Here is a 23,880-nt window from a genome sequence, read left to right on the forward strand (position 1 = left end):
GAGCTCAGCCTTTAAACTGCTAGATAATCTCTCCTTGGAACAAGTGTACTGGTGTAACTGGTTTGACTGGTAACAGAGGCATAATGTCAGTGCCGGGCACCCCTGGCTGTTTCTTACCTGCTTTGAGCAATTCCCTAAATTTCACAACAGTCACAAAACTATCAGACTCCAGCAAATGACAGGGATTATTTATGCTGTCAGAATGTACACACAGTCTTGAGGTTTTAGAAGTGAAAAATACAAAGAGACAGTTTTACTACCTTTGAATTATTGTAACTGATCTAGCACAGTCTCTAGAACAGCAAATGAGTAAAATTTAAGACACTGATTTTTTTGTTTATTCTCAAATACTGATAATGTTTCTTATTTAAAAAATAAATAGGAGGGGACTGACTTCTGCCTAATAGCACAGATTATTGAAAAAAGCACATTCCAGTTTTCTGACATACCATCAGGTTTCTATTCATCGTGGAATAACTGGGTGTCATTATAACGCAGCAATATTCCAGCATTAGCTTATCCTGTGGGTAACTGTGGATATGAAACCGGTGGCAGGCGGGAATGCTGCGGTGAGTTGTGGCAGCGGAAAGCGGAGTTCCTGCCGCGGGCTCCGCTCGGAAAGCAGCGGAGGGAGAGGGCTGGCGTGACGCCACACGGAGCGAGGGCCAGCCGGCGTGACGTCACTCGCGGCGAGCGGGACCGGAGCCGGGCCGCGTCACGTGTGCGAGGCGCGCCGTTACGCCACCGGAACGCCTCGCGGGGCGGTGCGTTGCCGCGGCAACCGGACGCCGCGCGCGGGGCGGGAGGGGCGCCGGCGCCGCCGCTGCACTGCGGCAAGGCGGGGCCGCCGCGCGCCCGGGGCGGGAGAGCTCCTCGCCGCCCCATTGGCTGCGCCCGGCGTGCGGGGGGCGGGGCCTCAGCACCCGCCCCGCGCCCATTGGCGGGGCCGCCCCCCTCACGGCGTTCCCGCCCCTCCCCTGAGGGCGGGGCCGGGCGGTGCCGGCAGATGAGGGCGCGGCGGGTGCGGGCGGGGTGTCCGCTGGTCCCGCTCGTCCTTCGGTAGAGACGAACCCCCGTCCCGCTGCTGCCCGCCCCGGATCGTCCCAAGGAGCGCCCCTGCACGTCCCGTCCCGTCCCGCTGGCCCCGCGCCTGGGAACCGCCAGGTAAGCCCGGGAGGGGTCCCGGTGGAGAGCGCACGAGGGGTCGTCGGGGTCCCCGCTCTGAGGTTGCTGCACTTGTATATTGTCTGAGAGAGGTTTTTATTTTTCTAAATTAAACGCTTTGTAATTTTTAACGTTGGCTGGTACGCCGGTAAGCAGCAAAGTTGCTGTTGTTCCTCTTCGCCGCCTCATTCTGCACCATCACTTCCTTGCGTTTCAGGGCTGTGGATGAAAACTCGTGCCCATCCCACCATCTTCACCTTTCCTTCAGGCTGTGTGCCTGCAAGGGGTAGTAATTCTTTTCTACTTTAATGATTTGCTTTAAAACATAAAAATGTCTATTCAGATTGTGGGTTTCCATAATGAATTAACTCTTAGGAATCCTTTGCACCATTTGATTTGGAATTCTGAGTATTAATAGGAATTTCTGTTCTCACATATCTTCCTGTGTTGTACGTCTCAAATTACTTGGTTGGAGTTAAATATTTTGGAAACTATTTTTTTTCTCCAATGTTCATAATTGAGGAGGTTAACCTGAGCTTTCCTTGCAGTAACAGAGCAGAGAGAATCTGTAGGAGTTGCTTTTTGTCTTAAGAATATGATTTCTTACAGGCTTTATGTTGCTGCTTTTAGAGAGTTCTTGCATGAGACAGAATCTTGCATGTGTCTTTATATTTCCAACAGGGTTTCCTAAAGGACGAAAAGGCAAATTCTGAATGTCATGTGTAAAGCTGCAAAGAGGAGTCCCATGTTCTTTCCAGAATCGAAATAAAAATACTGTATGCCTGTAATTAAGTCTCTTCCTTCATTTGTCTTTGCAGTAATAAGCATATACAGAACCATGTTTTAATGTGCAGAATAAGCAAATAAAGAAACCTGTATGAGAGACAAAGACTTGATTCACTCTGAATGTGTCATCACGTTTTAGAGCACCTGTCATCCCTTCATGCTCTGCCTGCTGCATGGTCCACAGGGTTAATGTGTAGTAAACTTGTTACCACTGAAGCACTCTGTATTTTCCCCTGTAAATTACAGGCTCTTTTTTTTTTTTTTTTTCAAAAAAAAAAAAAAAAGGAAAAAAAAAAAGAAGAAAAGTTTTCCTTCTCTCTTCCTTTCTTTGCCCAGTGTAATCATCCCATAGCACTTGCCCTCAAAATGGTGATTTATGGACTATTGACATTGCTGGTAATTCTACTCACATTAAGCCTATTTTATGGTGGGAAAGCATGGGATTATAATACTCCATCACTTACTTATCTCATCCAAACATATTTTTAAACCAGCTGCTCCGTGTGTGAGCTAGCACAAGTTTTGCCAAATTACCATGAAGGGAAGGATGTTATTTGGGAAATGGAGATCTGGACTGGTCTTTATTGGGCATGGGTGGCTGCCCACAGGAAGTAATTTTAAAATGTTTGGGAATACTTGAGATAGTAGTAGACATGCAGTAGGAATCAATCTGTGTGGGTGAAATAACAGGATTGGGGCTGTGTGAGCCTGTGCAGAGTAACTGGTGAGCCACTCCCAGTGGTTGGGTTGTTCTGTGTAATTAGCTCCACTTTCAATGTTCTGCTACTGTTCTTTACGGTTAACAGCGTGTCAAAGTGTTTACATCAACTGAAAACCTGGATAGAGCGTGAACTGCTCTGTGTTTCATAACCACTGGGCATTGCCACCGGTGCTGACCTGTCCTGGCCCTGTTATTTCTCCTCCTGACAGCGGAAACAGGAGATGTTCTGGGGCTGGAATGTGATTGCTACCGACATCTGTCTGCACACTGACAAAGAGAAGTCTCCACCACAGAATCAACACAGTGACATTGCCTCAAAGTGCTCTCAGGGTGAGGGATGAGGACACAGGGACTGATCCACTTTTACCTGCCAGTGGCATCTATTTTACACGGAATTCTGGGCTTGTGTAAGCTGTGACAACCTTTCTATTTTAAAACTGGCTATTTGGCGTATTTTACAGCAGATTTTATTTAGATAGGATTGCTGAAATGGTATGAAATTTTCTATAGGACTTGTCCTCTGATTTGTGGCTTTTTTTCTTCTTTTTAAATCTCATGACTGTGGGAAACGAAAGAATTCTCTCGGTGGGTTCTGGGTTTTTTTCCTTCTGATTTAATTCAGCTGCTCTTTTGAGAGGATGAAAGCTTACAGTTGCCTGCTGCTGTGATTTTTGTTTCTACCAACAAAACAAGCAGAAAAAAGAGCTGGAACAGCTTCTAGAGGGAGAAAAGGCCAGGGCTGCTATTTTGTGTCTTTTAAGCATCTTTTCTTTTAGGAAGATGGTGCAAAAGAAACATCTGTGTATAGTATGCTTTTAATAACAAGTTATCAGGTGTTATCTAGGTGTATTTTCTCTCAAATTCTCTATAATTCTTGCATGGTAAGTCAAAAGTTTGTGCGTGACTTTTAAATTCTGTTATTAAGTTTCTATTCTAAGTCCCTCCTGAGCTCTTTGACTGTGTTTTACTTGAACATGAAACCTTTAATTAATGCCCACTATTCTTTCCCAGCATAAATTAAATCAGTACTTTGAACTTTTACTCTGTTCACTGGTGCTATACATAAAATCCATTTGGAAAAACTAAAAAAGCAAATTAAATGTAATCCTGTTTTATAAAGTGTTTTCTGCTGTCCTTATATGGTTTTTTTCTGGTGTTCAGCTTAAAGCTGAGGAATAAGAGGTTTTTGGAGCTACTCATCCTGGCTAATAAGGAATTGGGAATGTCAGGTGTTGGGGATGAGAGTTGAACGAGATTCAGATGTTGTTTCCTGGCTCCGACAAGCGTGGCTTCTAAATAATGGCAGTCAGGTGTGCTGAGCAGATGGGCAGAGCCAGAGAGACCAAAGCCGAGAATGGAAGGTTTGTAGGAACAGACAAATGTATTTGAATGTGAGTAAATTTACACTCAAATGCCCCTCTGTAGTTTAGGCTGTTTATTCTGAGATTTTGGAAGCCTTTCTCTTGTGTTGGAGCCCTCAGGGGTGTGATTTCTCCTCTGGAAAGAAGCAGCTCAGAGGAAAGGTGGATAATACCTGCTGCTCTTGGGTTGGGTTTGGTGTGCTTTGCACATCTTCTTCTCCCTCAGGGTTTTGAGAATATGTAAATTTTGTCAAAAAGCTTCAATACTTGACTTTTAATGCTGTGGTGAACACTTCCCCCAGTAATTTATGGAGTGCTGCAGGTAAAGTAGATCAAATTTAGCAAGTCATGCAGTGAGACTTGCTGAAAACTCTTTCTCTTCTAGGCTTAAGTAGCCAAAGATGAGTCGTGGATTCTCAGAAAACAATAACTTCCCCTATGACAACAACCAAATGGTTTTGGATATGATCCTGTGTTCCCTCATTGGTGTTCCTCAGCCTATCAACTGGGACAGTGTGGCAAGGCTGGTTCCAGGATATACATCCAAAGAAGTGAGTTCACTAATCAAAGAATTTGTGTGCTTTAAACGATGCTTTATGATGAAGAAAACATTTCTTTGGAGGGAGGGAAATTGAAGTTAAGATTTTTTTTTTTCCTGAAGTAATTTGCACTAATTGAAAATGTTAAATGAGCAGTAGATTGAAAGGAGGTGGGGGGGTTTTGTTTCTACAGAACCTGAGCATTGAAATTGAGAAATGCATTCTGCATTGTATTTCATTAGAACTTACACAGAATAAGAATGAAAGTCAGTGGAAAGGAAAAATTAAAAAGTGGACTTAAAAAAAAGGTAGCTGTGCTACTGCATTCCAAACTCCATAGCTAAGACTTGGATGGAAAGGATGTCAGTACCCACTAACCCTGTGCAGGATGTAGTATCCTTACTAGGAAACCTAATAACTCTCTATGCCTGTTGTTAAAACTCTAAACAAGGAAGGGTTAGAGATCTCTATTAGGTAGGGAGTGCAGTTGCTTCTTTTTTGATCCTACAAAGTATGGATTTTTTCTTTCTTTGGTTGGAGTAGAGTTGGAAGAACCTCCGTATATTCATTTCTCTTTCTGGATTGCTGAATTTCCTGGTAAAATGTAGGGTTTTTTAATAATAATTTTGACTTTTTCATTTCTTGAAAGGGTGTAAGCTAAGAAAAAATGTCTTTTGCCCTTGTGATTCAGCAAAGCTGAAAGAAAACATGACAGTGGTCTTGACTTTCTTGCAAACCTAATCAAGTGTGTCAGCTCACATTTATAGCAGTGCTATTAGGCGTTGCTGTAACCTTGTATTTCAAACATAAAAATGAAGGATTGGGTGTAGAAACTTCTGCGGAATGTTACTTGCCTTTCAAAGTGCTTGGCAGAGTGCTTGGGCGCATCTCTACTGTTCACCTTGCACTGTGCACGTTAAGCAAATAAAATAACAATATCAGTGAGCCCTCTCCTCACATCAATTCATATGATTGATTAGTACATTTCTGATTACTCTGTTTTTACAGGACTGAATGGCTCAAATATGTTGAGTCCCTGTTTGAGGCAGATAAAAGTACAGACAACCCTTTATTTATCTCTTGTACATATGTGACTGTTATTACAAATTTGAGACACTGTGAATATCAGAAGGATGTCTCTGTGTGCCCCTGGCCCAAAGGGGCACTGGCATGACGTGTCTGTTAACTCAACCCTAAATAAATAAATAAAACCAGCTGCTAATGGGCCCCACACCTATGTCACAGGAGGAGCACCTGTAGAATTAAGTAAATTTATTTGTATGTTCAAGTTACCTCTGTGTAGGACTTTGCTGAACCACACCTATAATTATGATTGTGTTGGTACAAATTTACAGACTGGAAAGACCTTCAAGTTCATCCAAAACAGAGGATGGAAAGTTTAGAGAATTGCAGTGGAAGGCAGCAGTCCCTTTTGTCCAAATTAGAATGAAAATCATAATGTCAAATCCATTTCTATAGCCACTCTTAATAATATTTGACCATGTTTATGGTAAAAGAACTAGTTACAAAATGAGAATTCAAAGTCTCCCCATAACTTTCTCTTTGAAAACTGGGCTTAAAATCTCACAGGGTTTAAGGAAACAAGTTCTATCTATTTTTTCTCTTTCTGTCAGAGTATTTAATTATGGTAGCTATTATTTTACTGTTTTTATATATACTGATACCACTAATAACATAGGAAGCATTTATGAGTTTCATATCAGTAACTGTTCACATGCAAAAATGTGCAATACAGCATCTATCTCAAATCATAGTTATTAAAAATGTGCTGAAAGCTACTGCTTCATTGTCCTATCATTTAATCTTGTGACAGTGTGCAAAAAGGTTTGATGAGCTAAAAAGCAGTGGAAGTTCACCTGTTGACAACCACTATAATCCCCTGATGGCTGCTGGTGGGAGTCCTGTGGAAACTTTAGCTACGTACATCAAATCCTCCTTGCTTGATTCACAGACAGAGTTTCAGGAGCCTGCTATGGGGCAGGATTCCATTACTATAACTGGTATGTTTTTAGTCATTCTGAACTATATTGGCTTTGATAATCAGTGTGTGCATGCTTCTGTCCTGAGTGGTTAAGTCCACCCAGGAATGATAGTTATTCATCTTTGGAGGGTCAAGTATGAATATAATGCATACAACAAGGCACTTGCCATTAGTTTAGTTTAAGAATCAATGTTTGCTTGGTTATTTTTAGGTAACTTGTCCTTCCAAGAGGCATAAATCTTTCTGCTGAATTCTGTTTCGGATTTTTGATGGTGTGCTGTTAACCCTACAGCCATTTGCAGTCACGTTAAGCAGCATTATTAAAATAACTGGAGAGTATTGTGAAGAAAAGCTGCAGGAAGCTGAGGAGGTGATCCCTTGAGGGCAAGCCTTCCTCTTCTAACTACAAGCCCTGTGTTTGCAATGGACAGGTACAGAGGAGTTGGAGCAAAATGTAGCTAATTTTTGCTTCAAGACAATCTTGAGGTGACAAAAAATGTGTCTTAGTCAATTATGTGTACTAGTAATTATTGGGCAGAAGGGGACCAAACCAAATAATTGTAAATTCAATCATAGCACAATTAAATATTGTTAACAATTCCTTTTGTACTACTTCTGTCAGAAGTTGTAATTAAATGTGTGTGTTATTCTCTGATTTTCAGTACAGAGATGTTCCAGTGACTTTAGAACTTGGTAAATGTATTTGCATGAGAAATTTCAGTGATGAATAAATAATTTCTGTGTTAAAAATTAAGATGACAGTGAAGTGTTTAAACAACATATTCTCTGTTAGAATGTCCTTCACTGATTTTCTTTGTAGTAGAAAAACACCTGTTTGACCTTTATTCAAAATGTTTTTAATAACTCTAATCAACGGATGATACTGGAAAACTGTACATGGAGGGTCAAAACTGGAAGTGCTTCCCATCAGCTTTCAATTATGTGGTTCCATGCCTGATGTGGGATGAATGCTGCTGGCACCCACAGTCTCTGTTTACAGGATTAACAGCTTCCCAGGAGGCAGTTAACGAGCTAACTCTGCTTCTAGAATTCTTAAGACAATTAGTGCATGTTTTCTTTCTAAAAATGTAATAGATACAATGAGTGTTAATGCAGTCAAGTCCACTAATGTAATGTTTCCTTTGACAAGATCCTAGCCTTATATTATCTGTTTTCTTTGTGGCTTTGGATAAAACATTTGAGTGTAATTTGTTGGTATGAAATCAGGTAATAGATCTTTTCTTCTCACAGGCTTGAGTGAACCCACCTTCTTAGTATTTGTGAGACACATCTACATTTCAGAATTGGGGATTTGAGACAATCCTATTTGTAAATGTTTTTTGTTTAATTAATTGCTTCCTAGTGGATTTATTCATGTTAGCTGATTAGGATCAAGAGTTTTGGGCCTGTTAGCAGTTTGTAGTCATGAGTAACAGCAAGAAAAGGCAAATCAGACCGTACTCATTCTGAGCTGGATTCTGGTTTTGGCTGAATTAGAAAAGTTCATTTAATACTAGGTAATTATAAGGCAAACTGCTAGTAAGTCCCTCTGATTACATCTCATGACAGTAAACAAGCACAGAGGACTGCCTTTTACCTAAAGGATTTGTTGTAAGCTTAATCACTCTGTAAGCTTTGGAGGGGAGGAAAAAAAAGATATGGAGCCATGTATGGTGAAGTTCAGATGTCCTCATTAATTTGGCTATGTTGCATATTCTTGTCAGCATTATTGCCTTCAATAAATGACTGTGTTCACAATGGACTTGTTAATGTATTTGCAGGCAGCACTTTCCACTGCTTGTAGTACCTTTGTGAAGATGAACTGTTTGAAGTGCATCTGTCCTTTATTCCTGGAACAACCTTAGTGATGTAGCTCGAGGACCAGGCAAATTTCCTGGTCTGCTCTCTTTGAACATTGTTTGATATGCTCAGCTGGTTTAAGCCACATGTGTGAGAAATCTGGCAAAAACAAACACATCCTAAGAGTGTTCTGTGCTTCTCTTTAGAAGCTGCTTATTTCCAAAGCTGGCACATGATGGGTAAGGAGTGACATTGGTCTCAACTTATGTCCTGGCAGAAGCTTTGGTGTGGCAGGATCTTAGGAGCCACGTCCCACAAAGCAGACCAGGAGAGCTAAAGGAAGGGGTCACATTCCCAGAAGGAAGTGCCCAAGGCCGTCAGTCTCATGCTCAGTGTTAAGCCAGAAATTATCTGTAGCCAAGTGTCTGGGCAGCTTAGCAAAGGTGCTGCTGTGAGCTCCCATGGCTGGCACTCAGAGCAGGAATCTGGATTGTTTAGTAGCCTTTTTTGTTGCTAGCTGTGTCGTTCCTCCACCATGACAGCCATACTTCAGTTGCATTTCCAAGATGCTGAAGAACAAAAAATCAGGAGTTTTTGTTCTAATGCAGCCCTTGTTTCCTTACATTGAAGGAAGGCCCAGTGCAGCCTCCACAAGGAGTTGTTCTTCAGAATCTGAGAAAGATCCTGTACATAACAGTGGAGAAAGCACTGATGAAACCCAGGGGTAAGAAGAGCTTTGTGTGTTTGTTATGTCAGGGATTGTAGAATATGATTTCTGTCATAGAATTGACAGAAAGATGTCTAAATTGCTGAAATTTATCTACTACCAGAAAGAAAACAACTGGAAACAGCCTAATAAATGCTGTAAGAAATTTGGAAACCTTCTATTGCTGCAGAAATTCAAGGAGTTGATTTGAGAAGCTGTTGTGTGCAATAAGATATTTATAAATCTATGTTCCTCTGTGTGACTGATCACTGCTGTGGCAGGAATGAGATACATACCTGGTTTTATAAAGGAGTGAAACAAGACTGATGCTCAATTACACTTTTAAAAATACTCTTGAACTAGATTTGTCCTATGTAAAGGCAGGAAAAGAGCTGTAAATGAAAAATTTTTTCATGAATTCCAGTAGCCATCCAGGTCACTTTTATTCTATCACATATCCCTGTTTTCCACACTATATAATTACACATAGAATAATGTTTGTTTGAAACCTGAGCATCTCTCTGTAGAGACAGCATTTACTAATTCTAGCTTCAAGCATTTCTTAAATAATAGAAATTTTTTAATATACAATAAACCAAATCTTAATTTCCACTGATGAAAACTGCTGTTACTGTCCTTCGTGCCTCAGTGATTTAGGCATCTATGTCTGGTTATTCTTTGAAGAAAATTGAGAAGGGAGAAAAAGCAAGTTCTCCATGTAATTCGGGTAGTATCCTATAACAAACAGGTAACAAAATTGGAGAATGGGGCTACAAATTTTCTATTTCAGCTCCCTTAATTAAATCTTCCTAATAATCTGTAGATGATATGCCTCTGTCTTCTTCATATGTCCAAGAACAGTTTCTGTTAATAGTTAATAACTGCAATTTGTTTTCCCTCTGTTAATAAAACCCTGTTGACATCAGTGTTGCAATGCATGACCCAGAGTTGGAGATTAAGTCATTGGGATTTTGTGTCCTAATTGGCTTAGACTCCTAATTTGCTTTGTGGCTTTTTTCCTTTGGAGGCCAAATATGGTGATCCATGTGTGCGATGAAGCCAAAAACCTCAAAGAAGATTTTGTGTGTCCTCGAGATCTTTTGATTTCAGAGATGAAATACTTTGCTGAGTATTTGTCAGTGGATGCCCAGCGCTGGGAGGAGGTGGACATATCTGTGCACTGTGACGTTCACATCTTTGACTGGCTGATAAGATATGTCAAAAGGAACTCCAAGAAGTCTGAGGCTAATGAAATACCCACTTTAGGTAAAAGCAGATAATTTCTTTTAGGTTTGTTATTCTGTACTAATTGAAGATGAATGGCTTGCAGTTTGGCCTCAGTCTGTTTCTGACTGTTGTCAGTGGCGCCTCAGTTTTTAGCTTTTATATTTTTCAGATTCTGTGCTGCTGTAGTGTATGGTATGGGTATGGTATTAAGGGATGGTGAGCTCTCTTCACAGAGTAGGGAGACAAAACAATTCCTTCTCTAGCTGGGGGCCAAGGACAAATGATCCAAATTTCAGGCCCAAGAGCATAAACAATGGTGGACTGAAGAGAGAAAAACAAGAAGAATGGAACTTCATGACCTAAAGCTATAACTGGATAATTAGCTCCAATATGCAAATGGAGCATAACTTATAAAAGTGAGAGACCCCGTGACCGGTCATCCATTTTTGTGACCATTTTGGGTTCACATGGGGTGCAGACCTGGCTGGGTTCTTGTGCTGCCCAAGGTGGATCCACTGAGGAGATCCTTTTAATAAATCCCTACTTTATTCTTTAGCTCCATTTAGTCTCTATTCTAGGTCAGCCTTAATAAGGCATCATCAATTGTTAGAAGAGTGTTGTGACGGACATCTTCTGGTCATTTCAGCAGATGGCTCTGCTTTGCCAGCACTGACAGCTTTGAGGAAACATGCTGAAATTTGAAGCAATAAAAAAGCCCTAATATATTTTGGGATGTGATGTTTTTTATTAAGACTCTTCAGACCTCTTCTGACCAAGGACAGAGTGGTAGATTTTAAATGCTGATGACTGGTTTATTTGTTTCTCCTCTGCTCCCTGTTGGTACAATTGCAATGTTTTCTACAATTTCAATGCAACCCCATACAATGGTAGAAGACCTTTGTGGATTTTGAGGCGAGTTTTTAATTTTTTTAATGAGTCTTTGCTACCACTTTTTAAAATGTAACTTTCTTCTCTTGGTTTGTTTATAACTTGCAATGCAAAGGTTATGTTGAAAAAATCTCAGCTGGATGTGATGGCTACAGATGGAAGTTAATCTTGTGTAATTGTTTAGTCATTGTATCTGTGAAAATTCCTTCTCCAATTTTAATAAGGTTTCCAATTTTAATAATTTTTCCAGGTTATAGTCCTACTCTGGCCACTGAAATGGTAAACCAGAAGTTTATTTCTTAAAATGGTTAAAGGTTCTGTATACTAGAAGATGGAATGACAAGTTGATTGCTAAAATAATAGCTAACACAGATGCTAAATTTGAAGTGGGAGGGATGTGAAATTACAAAAAAAATCCATGTAAAAAACTCCTCCTTTGTTCTGTTGCCTTCTAGAACCATCAAATGTCATCTCAATCCTTATTTCTTCTGAGTTTCTGAAGATGGATTCATTAGTAAGTATCAAGAAAAATTGATTTTCTGGCATGAGGGCACAGTTAATTACCAGATGTCTTAACAGCTTGTTTGTTGTGCTTTAGCTATTACATAAACAGGTGCTGCAATGAGAACATTTTGAGTTTTTTAACACTACTTCTATTCAGTGCAGTAATCCAATATTTGCAGAATCTCAATACAATAAAGAGTATGTTATTTCTAAATGTGATAGTGTGATCTAGAGTGCTTGTTTTATATCCTTTTTTGCTTGAATGATATGCCTGCAATTTAGGATCTGATTTTCCAGCTCTGTATAAGGAATAGCTGCTGACTTGGTTAAAATGTTTGTCAAAAGTTCTGTCATTGGGGTGACCCACAGTAAAGCACTGTGAGTCTCTACTGTTGAAGACAGTTGAGATCCATGTGTTTTGTGGTTCTATTTTAACAAGCAATTGGAAAGTTACTGAATTTTTTTTGAGGAGAACATAAACTAGGTTGTGTTATTCAGGATCAACTTAAGGCAAATCTGAGGTTTGTTTTTTATTTTGAAGTCAAACTGAAATAGTTTTCCAAAACACCACACTTAAAATAAGTCTTGAAGCAATTAGTGTGGGTTTTTTTTTGTTGTCCAGAATTCCTTAACATTCATATTTCTATTTTTTCCTAGGTAGAGAAATGTATTAATTATTGTCACAAAAATATGAATGCTATTGTAGCCACGCCATGTAATATGAACTGTATCAATGCTAATCTTGTTACACGCATTGCTGATCTCTTCAGGCACAATGAGGTGGAAGAGTTGAAGGACAAAAGAGACAAATTTAAGAGGTAACTTTTTTGCCCTATAATACACTGTTGAAGTGCTGTTGAGCTTTGGGATTGTATTTCTTTACAGCTATGACTGTGCCATTTGAAATTATATATTATATATATTCTATGGAATGTATTTTTAATGCAGAATATAACGGTGTGACTTCAGAACTTTATACTAAAATCATGAGCAAGAGGAAAGAGCTTTTACAGGAAATGGGCAAATGGAAAGGCCACACTAGCAGCATGGCATGGGCAAGTTATTAATGAATTCTCACATGGGAGCAAGGATTAGGGGGAGAAAACTTTTATGGGATGACATGCTCCTAATTTGTAGAGAATGGTTTGGCTTCAGCATCCTGTGAACTCGGATGTTTGGATTTAGAATTCAGGATGGCTTGGAGCCTGAATAGTTATGCCTGAATGTTCTTTCACACATCAGGATCCCAGCTTAGTATCAAGATAAGGGCCAATTATTGGAATGCAGACTGACAGACAAGCAGGGTGAAGGTCAGGGAGGATTTTAGTCTGTAGGGATGAAGGCTTAATCTTAGAATGAAGTACAGCTTCACAGCAATATTCACTAATTCAAGGTTTTTTAGTCAAGGTAGAAGTTGGCAGTTAATATTGGCAAGCATTTTAATAAAGAAAAAATCAAATTATCACTTTTATTACACTTGTGTAAACATGGGATTGAGAGGATAATTTAAAGGAAAATTATATTAAAAGCTAGATTCTGTGAGTGACTGGGCTTGTCAGAATGTGATTGTTAATCTCACTCTACATACAGCAATTTTCAGTTTTTTTTCTAACGGGTAAGCTGTGTTGCTATCATTAATAGTAAACTTTTCTGCAAGAAGATTGAGAGACTCTTTGATCCGGAGTATGTAAATCCAGATTCTAGAGGAAATGCAGCAACTTTATACAGGTATGGCATTTTTATATGGCTGCTTCAATAGCAAGGACAGTCCCTGTTCTTAGAAGCCCTGCTCTTACTCCAGTGCTTTCTTTCCTTCTTTGTCTTTTTTTCTTTTTTTTTTTAACCTAGGTGTTGTTTATGTAAAAAGTTGCTAACCAAAGAAACTGAAAGGAGAATTCCTTGTGTACCAGGAAAAATCAACATAGACCAACATGGGAATATTGTCTATGTTCATATAAGGTAGTGAATATGTACATATGTAAAATGTTTCTTCAACTCTGATTTTGGGTGATTTTAGAAGTACTACATACTCAGATGCATTACAAAATTAAGTCACAGATACGTGAAGAGTGTATGAAGCATCTTAACTTCTTACTATTCTTATTGTGTTACCTAGCAAAAAATAAAACAGGAGGGATGTGATTATGATGATGTTCTACTGAAATTCATTCAGCAGTGCTGCTGCTGCTGAATGGAAATGGGAAAACTGCAGCCATGATTACTGTGAGGGCTATTTTTGGGTTGCACTGCTTTAAATAGAAAATACTCAGCTACTTCTTTCATCAGATGGCTTTAAGATGTATGCAGTTGATGGCAGATTGAATAAAGTGCTGCATTTCTGCAAGGTTTTTTAGTGAAGGATAGACCCCTCTATGCCAGCAAAGAAAGCCTAAATAGCGTTTCCTAATCTGACTTTGTACTATCAAATGCTCAACCTGCTTAAAGGCTGCTATAAATAAACTTTGCCAGTTGTTTTTCTGTTCCTGAAGTGTTTGTCAGAGGAGCTTGTAGGACCTTTCTGTATGTAAGCTTGATTCATTCTGCACAAATGTTTAATTGAATTGTCTCCATGACTGTGAACAGCTGGATTCTCCTGTTAATGGAGATCAGTCCATAATGAGCTGCAGTTCCCTCCTTCCCCACATGCCCATTTTAAGGAGAATGGTGGGAGATTAATGACAGGAGATCTTTCTCATCAGATCCCTTTTGTTCAGAACAACCAGAACAGTTCCATATCAGCTCCCACCAGTTATTCCAAGGTGTGGAGTTAAGTTCTGCCTAGCATCTACATAGAACCAAATCCTGTGCCCCTGTCCTGACCTATTTAAGATCATTGGTGATTAGTCACATGAAATTAATTAATTGTATTACTTTGCTTAAGCTGCTATGTGGCTGCTCTGCAATTCCCAGCAGATAAATGTACAGGGATTTAAAGTTACTCAGGGGATTATCTAGATTCTAATTATTTGCCTTGTGCTACTTGTGATGCTTTGCTACACAGAATATATTTTCTGAGAAGTGATGCTGGCCACTAATGAATTCAGGCTTAGGAGCTAATACAGTTCTATCTTTAATGATTTAAAAATAGGTTTCTATTTATTGGTCCTCTAGTGATGCCTAGAACTGAATTCCAACTGGATGTGCTGCTTGCTTAGTCTAGGATAGGCACACATTTAATAAAAATAGTTCAGGCCAGGGCTTAAAATTGGGAGGAAATTTTATCTGCTCTTTCTGAAGATAACATGCCCCACTGCAAGTTGCACGTTCTCTTTTGAGTTCTGAAGAGGTGCGTCTCATTTGATCACAAGGAAGGAACAAAGTCCTGTATTTTTAATACTAGAACTGCCAGGTATGTACCTTCATCAAAAGGGCATGAGCTTGTGTTTTCAAATGTATTTCTTAGCTACATAATTATTGTAACATTATTGTGTTACAGATAACACAACAATAATTACTTAGCTAAGAAATACAGTTTAATAGATAGAAGATGTTTATCTTAGCTTGTAAATTTGCAGTGTATGGATCTTGAGATGAATCAAGCTGTAATTCTTTGTTATGAGTAAGTTTAAGATGTTCTGAAAGAATAAAGTCTATTCTGTCATGCTCTGAATTTAGTAATTATAGTCTGACATTGCATCCCTCCTGTTGTAACTACTGGAGCCTTTTCACCAGTGTGTTTTCTGCTCTTTCTCTACCTTGTGGTTCTGGTACCAGGATCAAAACAGAGTCAAGACTCTGATATTTTGCTTTTTCAGAGACAAAACCTGGGAAGTGCATGAGTATTTAATTGGCCTTCACGAGGAAATGAAATCCTGGCGGGATGTTTATTGGCGTCTTTGGGGGACTGTCAACTGGTTGACCTGCTCAAGATGTAACCAGGTTAGGTAATTTCACTTGGCTTGTGGTGGGTGACTTTGAGGGGTGAAGCAGGGATTAAAGCAGTTTGGATAATATTTGGTAATAAAGCTAGGTGCACGTTCTTTACAGTGCACAATTTTTATTTCCATAGGTCATCTCACCTCTCACTCTCTGTCTTTTTGCTGATGTAGTCTTTCCTGTGCACTGAATTCTCCCACTGCCAGTACCATTTGCAGCCAGTTCTTTATCCAGGTGTAGCGAGTGCTCTGGGCTCAACTGGCACAGGAGTGTATCCCTGTTGTAACCAAAAAGTTCTTCGGTTTGACCCTACAACCCTCCCAAAGGTACTTCAGCTCTCCTTTAAAAGAGCAAAGCACGTGGTGGGGTGGGCAAAAGTATGTTAGGAAAATGGATCTTTCTCCAAAATAAGGATTGTAATTCAGAAGTTAAACTTTTGTTATTTTACTGACTGGAATCAGTTCTTCCCATAAACTCCAATATTTTATCTTCTGCCTCTGTGTATTGCAGGGCTGCAAAGTGAGGGATCATATGGTGGAATTACCTCCAGAAAGTGAAGAGGGGGATGCTTTGGCATCGCAAACTGCTCAGATCTTGAATGACCTGCTGCATCATAGAGATGTTATAGTTGTTCCTTTCACTAAGGATGAGAATAGGTAAGAACATTGTATTGTGTTACTGAAATAACTTAGCCCTCAACAGTGAACATGTGTGCTTGTTACTTTGGTGTTCTCTCCCATTTCAAAATGAGTCATAGAACTTTCTAAGGGTAACTTCTTTTTGTTTGTTTACTTGGGAATTGGGAAGTGAAGAACAAGTACTTTCTCCTTTCACTTTTCAAGCAGGCTTTTTGTCACTCAACCTCCATAAGCATTCACTGCTATCTTTATATTTTAATGTTTTGCTGCCAAGATGTTATGTGTCTGACTCAGAGGTCTGTCTGCTTTCTTGATACATGTTGAGTGAATTGAGACTAATACTGAAGCAGTGGAATAGAAATATTTATTTTTGCTTTATGTATTTCTAAGCGATTCTGGTATTGGGCTCGGTGATGACAAAGGCCTTGAATGTGATGTGCTTGTAGAACCAAATACACCATGGGGCCCTAAAACTGGAGAAATCAATGCTGTGAGTGCTGATGCTTTCCTTCTTTTCTTCTAATAATGAGGATTTTTTGAAGAAGTTCTCAAACAACTTTTAATAAAAATAAACCCCATACATTGTTGGAGTAAGACATAGGTACAAAATATGGTAAAAAATAGGTAAAAAAATGGTTGGTGAATAGGCAAAACTTTTTCCATATCTGCTGGAGATATTTCAGTACATAACTTCCCTCCTGATCCTGGACTGATTTTTTGATCAACTGTAAATATTTTTAATGCTAAGCTTGCTTCCACTAAAACATGAATTGACTGCATTTAATTGGTCAGTGGTTTTCAAATTATTTGAGCTTAATCATTCCACCAAAATTCAGAGCTCAAAATGGGAGGAGGCCTGGAAGTTACCAGTGTAGAGTGCTGTACTGTAACATACCACTCCTATTTGTAGAATTCTCTCACTTTTTAATTTGAAATATTATTAGTTCTTATATGCCTTTTTTTTCTCTTTGTAACTACAGTTTTTGTCTCTGAAGAACTGGACTTTGCAGCTGGTTAGTAAAATATTTTACTAATTTTAAATATTTGGTCTTCTGTACTAGCAAAGAACTAGCTTTGATTTTTGTCTTATTTTCTAATAAATGAGACAAAAAATGTATTTTTTTGCTTTAATTTGGAGGTTGCAGTATAGCAACAGTTTTTACAAGAAAGTATGGTAAGTGTGAAGTACTACTTTGTTCTTAATAGAAATGAGAAATTCCTTTGTGTTGCCGTGCGAGACCAGCTCCGGGCGGGCACGGCGGGAGGAGGGGAGAGGCAGCAGCCGCTTTTCCCCTTCGGCTCTGCGAGGCTCAGTTCTAGCGCGGGAACAGATGAAATGGCGACACGGGGCTCGGGTGCAAACACGTGTTTATTGTAGAAGCGTGTTCCCGAGGCACCGAGCGGGGCGCTCGGTTATACCCCGTGCCGGGGCCAATGGGACGGGAGGCAGGGGACAGGGCCAGTGAAACCCCGGGGACCGCGACGGGAAAGGTAGGGGGGAGGGGGGGGGCAGGGACGGACTGTGTGATGAGGGGAAAGGAAAGGCAGGGGGGGCGGGGGACAGGGACCGGACTGCATGGTGAGGGGGAGTGATAAGGGAACGCAGGGTCGGGACAAGGGACCGCGGGGGGAGTGGGAGTGAGAAGGGGACGCAGGACAAAGGGGGAACGCGTGGGAAAGGGGGAGGAGGAATGGGGGGGGGGGAAGAAGAGAAAATTACAAATCCTACACCTTTGAATGTTTTTGTAAATGGCAACAAGCCACACTAGCACTGCATGCATCAGTTATTAATAGTTTTTTAGTCTGGCAGAAACATAAATCAAAATATCCAAGGTTTTGAGTATCTGTCTCTCTTGGCTGGTCTGAGGTGCTTCACGTCTTCATTGTTAAGCTTCATCATTTCTCATTACTAGGCACTCATTATCACTTATTTAGATAAACGTGTATATGCAAACAATGTAAACATCACGTTACTGAACATTTCCATAATTCTGTGCCTATCTATTAGGAATTACGCACTCTTTGGTCACTGTGATAGGGAACTATGCTGGATATCAGCACCTGCAAGACAAATTTAATATATCATTTAATAGAAAACTAGCCTCACTTTTAATCTCTGGCTTCTCCTGGTGTTGGTTAGAAGCAGCAATCACTGTTATCTGAAGAGGAGGAGTACACCACGGGCTCAGAGGTCACAGAGGATGAAGTGGGGGATGAAGAAGAAGTGTGCAAGAAACCAGGTACATCAAGTCTTTACAGTCCTCGTCTCTGGAGTTATCAGATAGGGATTTGAGGCTGCAAAAGTCCTTTGTAAGCAGATTTTGAATATTAAGTGTTTCAAAAATAAAATTCAAAGTTACTTGAATTTTATCTCTAGGTTTCCTGTGGTTAGATACAAATCACCCCACTGCTTAGTGCCATCAAAAGTCACTGTAAAACAAGAAAAGCTGCAGCTATTAATGTCTGAGAACTCCCTGGAATTATCTAGCACTTACTTTGCAGGAAACTCTCAAATTAATGAGATTTCATGTAATAAATGTTGGAAGAAAAGGCAGCAATTACATGACTACTTTTACATGCAAAAAAAATTTTGCATATTTGTCTTTTGATTACACAGAGGAATGACTGGTTAATGTAGCAAAAATCGTGTCTGCATTGAAGCTAAACTTTATATGATCTAAAAAGAGTTATTAATTTTTTAATGTGTTATTTGGTTTAGGAGCATGGAAAGCCAAAAAGCAACTTCTCCTTTTCACCCTACTAATGATTCATTGGAAGAGAATTAATCTGATTTGTTCTTTTTGTTGTTACGCAAAGGGCAATTGGAATTGTACGTGTTTTAAAAAATATATACATTTTGAAAGAAAATTTTTTAATTTAAATTTAAACTTTTTTGATCTGATATGGCTCAGAATTTAGTAATTGAATTAATATGGTCTAAAGTGTTGCTTGTATGTGCATTAATTCTTAGATGTAAAAATGTATGCTGTTATGTGTAATCACTCTGCCTTTTAAATGCATACTCAAGTTTCTGTATATTTCTCATAGAAAAGCATTTCAGTAATGTGTGTCAGTGTGCCTGCAACAGTAATAAAAGGAAAACAGACTGTTGATTTACACTATTTGAAAAGAAATAGAGGGGGAAAATACTTTAGTAGCTCTGTAGTTGAGAAATTCCAAGTAACTGAGGGTATGAATAGACATTTCTTCCATTAGCAGGAAGAAAGGAGAAATTAAAGAAATCCTACAGGCACCTAAAGAAAGCAATTTCTTCACCTAGTGTTCAGAAAAGGGAGAAGCCATCTGATAAGGTAAAATCACAGCTGTGAATCCAGGCTCTCTGGCTAGCTTAAACAATGAGGAATTTTCTCTAAGTTTTGGATTTGACCTTAGAAAACCACATTAAATGTGTTGCCTTTTTTCTTCAACAGTCAAGTTCCCGAGATGCTTCTCCATTCATGTAAGTCATTTTCAAAGCCCTTGAGAATACATTTTAGTATCTCCCTCTTTTAAGCTGTTCCTGATAACAGGGTGTGTGCACTTTTCTCTTGCAGTGTGAGCATGCAGCAGAACAAATGGGATGCCTCCAGGTCCCTGAGATACAACCAAGATGCTCAAAGAGAAGATGGTCTGCTCTTGCATGAGTTTAGCTTTCATAAAGTTAACATTATGCAAAGAAACTGATCCAGTTAATTTTCTTAAAATTCAGTTAGTTACATCCCGGTTGGGTGAATTGAATCTCAGATACAGCAGTGGGATTTGGGGTGTTTGTGTGATTTATGTGCTTTATTTGGAATGTCAGCACAGAACCTACACAGATAATTGTGTCATCTCATAATTATAAAATTATGCAGCTATTTTTTTCCTGCATCCTTTGTTGTCTGTGCAGATAAACAGAGAAACATCCACTTCCATATCTTAGTCTCTCTGACTAAAAAGATTCAGAATTAGATTAATTTGTTCTGCCTTTTTTAATCTCTCCTGAAACTCTGGTGTGATTTTGCTGCTTTAAAAACTTCTGCCTCAAAAGTATTTCCTGAGAATTTGTTCTCAGTGTAGTGCCTCAGGCTGATTCTGGTATCTACCAAGGCTGCTGAGGCTACATCAGGATTTAGGAACCTGGTTGTTCAAGATTTTTATATGAACTAAAAAAATTACAAAATCTAGTATCACTGAAGTCTGTGTCTAATCCTGCTTGTGTTCAGTAGCAAAGAAAAACCTTTGTTCTAAATATCCTTCCTTATTTCTAACAGATCAGAGAAGAATGTCTGAGATCACAGGGCACTTAATAAAAATGCGACTGGGAGACCTTGATCGAGTCAAGTCCAAAGACAGCAAAGAAGTAAGATTTGTCCTGGCAAAATGTAGTGTTTGCAGAATTGAAGTGAACCTTGGTTAACAAAAATATTAAACACAAATGAAAATAACATCTATTCAATACTTAAGCTATAGAATTAATTTTACCAATCTTAATTTTGTTTCAAGCGTGATTTTTTAAGGTTTGAAGTTTAAGATCATATTTAAAGTTTGCTTATTTTAAAAACTGCTCATGGAAAATAGAATGGATGTAAAAATATCAATGCTGGATTGTGTAATGGGCAAAAGCATGCCACAGATTGTGCTGAATATTAGTGATATTTATGGAAAGTCACTGATTACATTGAAATCATGTCAAAACTTGATTTTTTTTTCTGGATTCCAGTATGCAGGAGGCATTTATTCTAGACTTGAAGCTCAGATAAAAGCCTCAGCACAGGTCAGTGCACGTCAAAGCAATGCTGAGAAGAATCCCAGGTAAGATTTTAAAATAAAAGCAAGGAAAACTCATAGATTTTGGGAGTGTGGAGGGTGGTGGGCTTTAAAAAAGTATTTTTAAGAAAAGCATGCTTCATTTCACACACTTCTTATGGATCAGCTTCCACCGAGTTAAGCCACATGAGGTGCAGAAGCTTTCCTTGGTCTCTCAGTAGAGCTGGGAGAATGAAACTCTTGGAGCCATGCTGGGGGGAGGTTCACCGCAGCTCCAACATCGTTTTCTTTTTGGGAAATTACAGAAAACTGAAATGTGTTAGCCAAAGTTTTTAGCTTGTTATTTGTCCACCTTGTAGGACAAAACCAAAAAAAACCCTACACATCAAAAACCTGCATTAATAATGTAAAAAAAATACATTAATAATGTAAATATGTTTCTCATGTGTTTTTAACTCAGGACAAAAACCCGTTTTGGTCAAGGCCGTCCGACATAAGGAATCATGGACATGCTTTAGCCAGAACTCATTACTGCTTCCTGAAACTCCATTGCACTCTGACATATGGAGAATGCACATCTCTGAAAGCTTTCCGTGACTTATTTATTACTTTAAACCTTGTAAATTATTTTGTGTTATAAACGAATGCAAGCCCAATAAGGTCTGTACTTACTTTAATTGTAAATATATTATTTGATAAAGTTAAATTTGATTGCCTTTTTTTGGCTATTGTGTTAAGTTGCATAGAAGATATTTTATAAATCTGCAAAATTAAATTATCAACTTTATTTATGAGGGAAGATACAAATATGCCTTTTGTATGCTAGAAATACTGAAAAGGAAAAAGCAAGACTACTGAATTCTGAATGCAGTCAGCAGCATTAACCCAAGCCTCATTGTGTACTTATACTGTGTTGTATTTGATGGTACATTTTAGGTCAGTCTTCTGGGGATTTGCATTTAAAGTCCATGACAATACCTGTGATTAGACTAGTTTAAACAAAATTTTCATGCAGTTCTGAGGCTTCCTTATGTACATCACACAACTCCCACTCCTCTGAAGGTGGGCAGCAGGTAGGGACTAGACCTCCAAAGATGCTCTCAGTGCCGTGATGGTGCAGCATTGCATCTTGCATGTGAACCGCTTGCTTTTCTTGTAAATGAAATCTGTACCCATCCCCATTCGTGACCCCTCCTGCACAGGACAGTGCTTTGTTCCCTTCTAAAACCCAAACCTTGTGATGCAAAGCAGTTCATTCTCTAACTGATGCTATGCCACTAAATTTCTGAGCAGATTAGTAACTGCACCTTTCAACACAGATGTATCATTACAAAGGCTTGTGCATGTAGATCTTTTGGGTCTAGTTACTCCCTGAAACCTGCCTGATTAACACTGTTTAGAAGTCAGATGCACTTTCAAGTTCTGTATTTGGAGCAATAGACCACAAATCCAGGGCTACCAAAATGAAATAACTTGCCTAGAAAATATGTTGCATATTAGCAGAGAAAATGGCAATAATAATGATAATAATAATAATAACAATAATGATGGCTGAATTCAAGGAAACACGTTCTGACTTTTTGAAACAGGTAGAAAGAGAGCTCAGGGAAAGCTTATTCCAACTCCTGGCTGTACAATAAATTGTGAGTTTGGAATTAAGTCAGCAAGTTTCTGGGTGGGAGGGCGGGGTGGGGTAAGGAGAGGGAGATGTGTTTAAATGCTCTTCTCTCCATTTGGGCTTTTTTTTGTCTTGTTTCTTGATGATTTTTGGTAGGGTTAGAAGACTAGGATAGCAATACTTGAAAATACTGCTGTCAAGGTGGAAGATTTTTATTGAAACAATCAGTGTTCCTTGTGTGTTTTGTCCAGTGCTGTAGCAAATTTGGAGCCCAGTGAAACCAACAAGCAAAACTGGATTTCAATGGCTTTGATATCAAGTGGGAGCTGTAACTTTGCAGGAGTGCTTTAATCTGTTATCAAATAAATGAGGCTTTGTGAATCCCTCAGGCCTGTTTGCAAGTTCTAATGCAGTTTGAAGCACTTGTAGTCAATGTTGGAAAACTGATTGTTGTTTGTTGAAAGTATTAACCAACCCATCACATATGAAAAATGCAGTAGAAAAAGTGTTTTGCTACAATTTTGTGACTTCTGATAGAGGGTTGTTCCAAATTCCCATGGTAAACCTGTGGTGAAAGTTGCAGGCTGCATGTATGTGTGTTTAGTTTTCATAGAACTACTGACTAGAAGAAAAAGGAAAATTCTGCTGGTTTTGTTCTGTGGGGAAGTGCCAGTTCTACATGCCAGTATTGTTTTGCGCAAAAATATTCTTGAGCATATACAAATAATATACATGATGTGCAGTCTTATCTTTTTTCCCCATGCCAACCACCTTGAATTTTTATCTTGTATTAATTTTGAAATTTTGTCTTGGTTTAATGGAAATAAAAATTATTAATTTAAGAAGTGTGTGAGTTTTTTATAGATGCTTTTATAAGAGCTATGTCCATAGATACTGTTTGATGGTCTCAATCATGCATGTGTATTTGTGATTAAATTGCAGCATCCTCATATAGGCTTTTTATCTGTCAAGAACAGTATATCATTAAATGCAAAGCTACTCCAAACTACAAGAACTTAAAAAGAAATTTTGTCTGCTCAAGTTTTGAAGCTGGACTAAAAATTCCTCAATGACCTGCACTACAACTGACCCAAGTATGCAAAATGTCAGACTAAGCTATGTTTAAAAAAAATATAACTTTGCTTTGCACTGTCACAGTGCAGATTGTTTAAATGGTACAATCTGTGAATACAATTTGTTTCCATGATTCTGTTTCTAGGAATTGCTGTATGGATGTCCTGTATTTGTGCAGTTGGGCTATTGGGAAGGCTACAGTGTACATCCTGCTGTCACATATGGGT

The 23,880-nt window shown here is 39.0% G+C and overlaps 1 protein-coding gene across 3 annotated transcripts; it reads left to right on the plus strand.

Moving 5' to 3' along the window:
* The first annotated feature begins 963 nt into the window (after positions 1 to 963).
* On the plus strand, positions 964 to 23,424 carry SANBR (SANT and BTB domain regulator of CSR). Of its 3 annotated transcripts, none has more exons than XM_072927396.1 (21): positions 964 to 1,164; positions 4,418 to 4,583; positions 6,406 to 6,592; positions 9,004 to 9,097; positions 10,107 to 10,345; positions 11,650 to 11,708; positions 12,356 to 12,516; positions 13,340 to 13,426; positions 13,547 to 13,657; positions 15,454 to 15,577; positions 15,748 to 15,900; positions 16,085 to 16,230; positions 16,603 to 16,702; positions 17,193 to 17,225; positions 18,353 to 18,452; positions 19,429 to 19,523; positions 19,644 to 19,672; positions 19,767 to 19,840; positions 20,466 to 20,554; positions 20,915 to 21,006; positions 21,422 to 23,424. In XM_072927396.1, the coding sequence occupies exons 2-21, from the start codon at positions 4,434 to 4,436 to the stop codon at positions 21,456 to 21,458; spliced, it is 2,160 nt and encodes a 719-aa protein (XP_072783497.1). In that variant the 5' UTR covers positions 964 to 1,164; positions 4,418 to 4,433; the 3' UTR covers positions 21,459 to 23,424. The 3 variants fall into 3 exon arrangements, with proteins under 3 accessions (XP_072783497.1, XP_072783498.1, XP_072783499.1); XM_072927397.1 differs by having other exon boundaries at positions 19,432 to 19,523; XM_072927398.1 differs by lacking the exons at positions 20,466 to 20,554; positions 20,915 to 21,006; positions 21,422 to 23,424 and having other exon boundaries at positions 19,767 to 20,457.
* Positions 23,425 to 23,880: the final 456 nt, after the last annotated feature.

The sequence above is a fragment of the Taeniopygia guttata genome, chromosome 3 (genome assembly GCF_048771995.1).
Source record: "Taeniopygia guttata chromosome 3, bTaeGut7.mat, whole genome shotgun sequence".
Classification (NCBI taxonomy): Eukaryota; Metazoa; Chordata; class Aves; order Passeriformes; family Estrildidae; genus Taeniopygia; species Taeniopygia guttata.

Bases quoted from the DNA above. Each gene is read 5' to 3' on its own strand.
- SANBR (XM_072927396.1), top strand. From the start codon at position 4,434: ATGAGTCGTGGATTCTCAGAAAACAATAACTTCCCCTATGACAACAAC. The intron at 9,098-10,106 runs GTAAGAAGAGCT...TTTCCTTTGGAG, and splicing joins AGCACTGATGAAACCCAGGG to GCCAAATATGGTGATCCATG. The intron at 19,841-20,465 runs GTCTGCTCTTGC...TATTTCTAACAG, and splicing joins AGATGCTCAAAGAGAAGATG to ATCAGAGAAGAATGTCTGAG.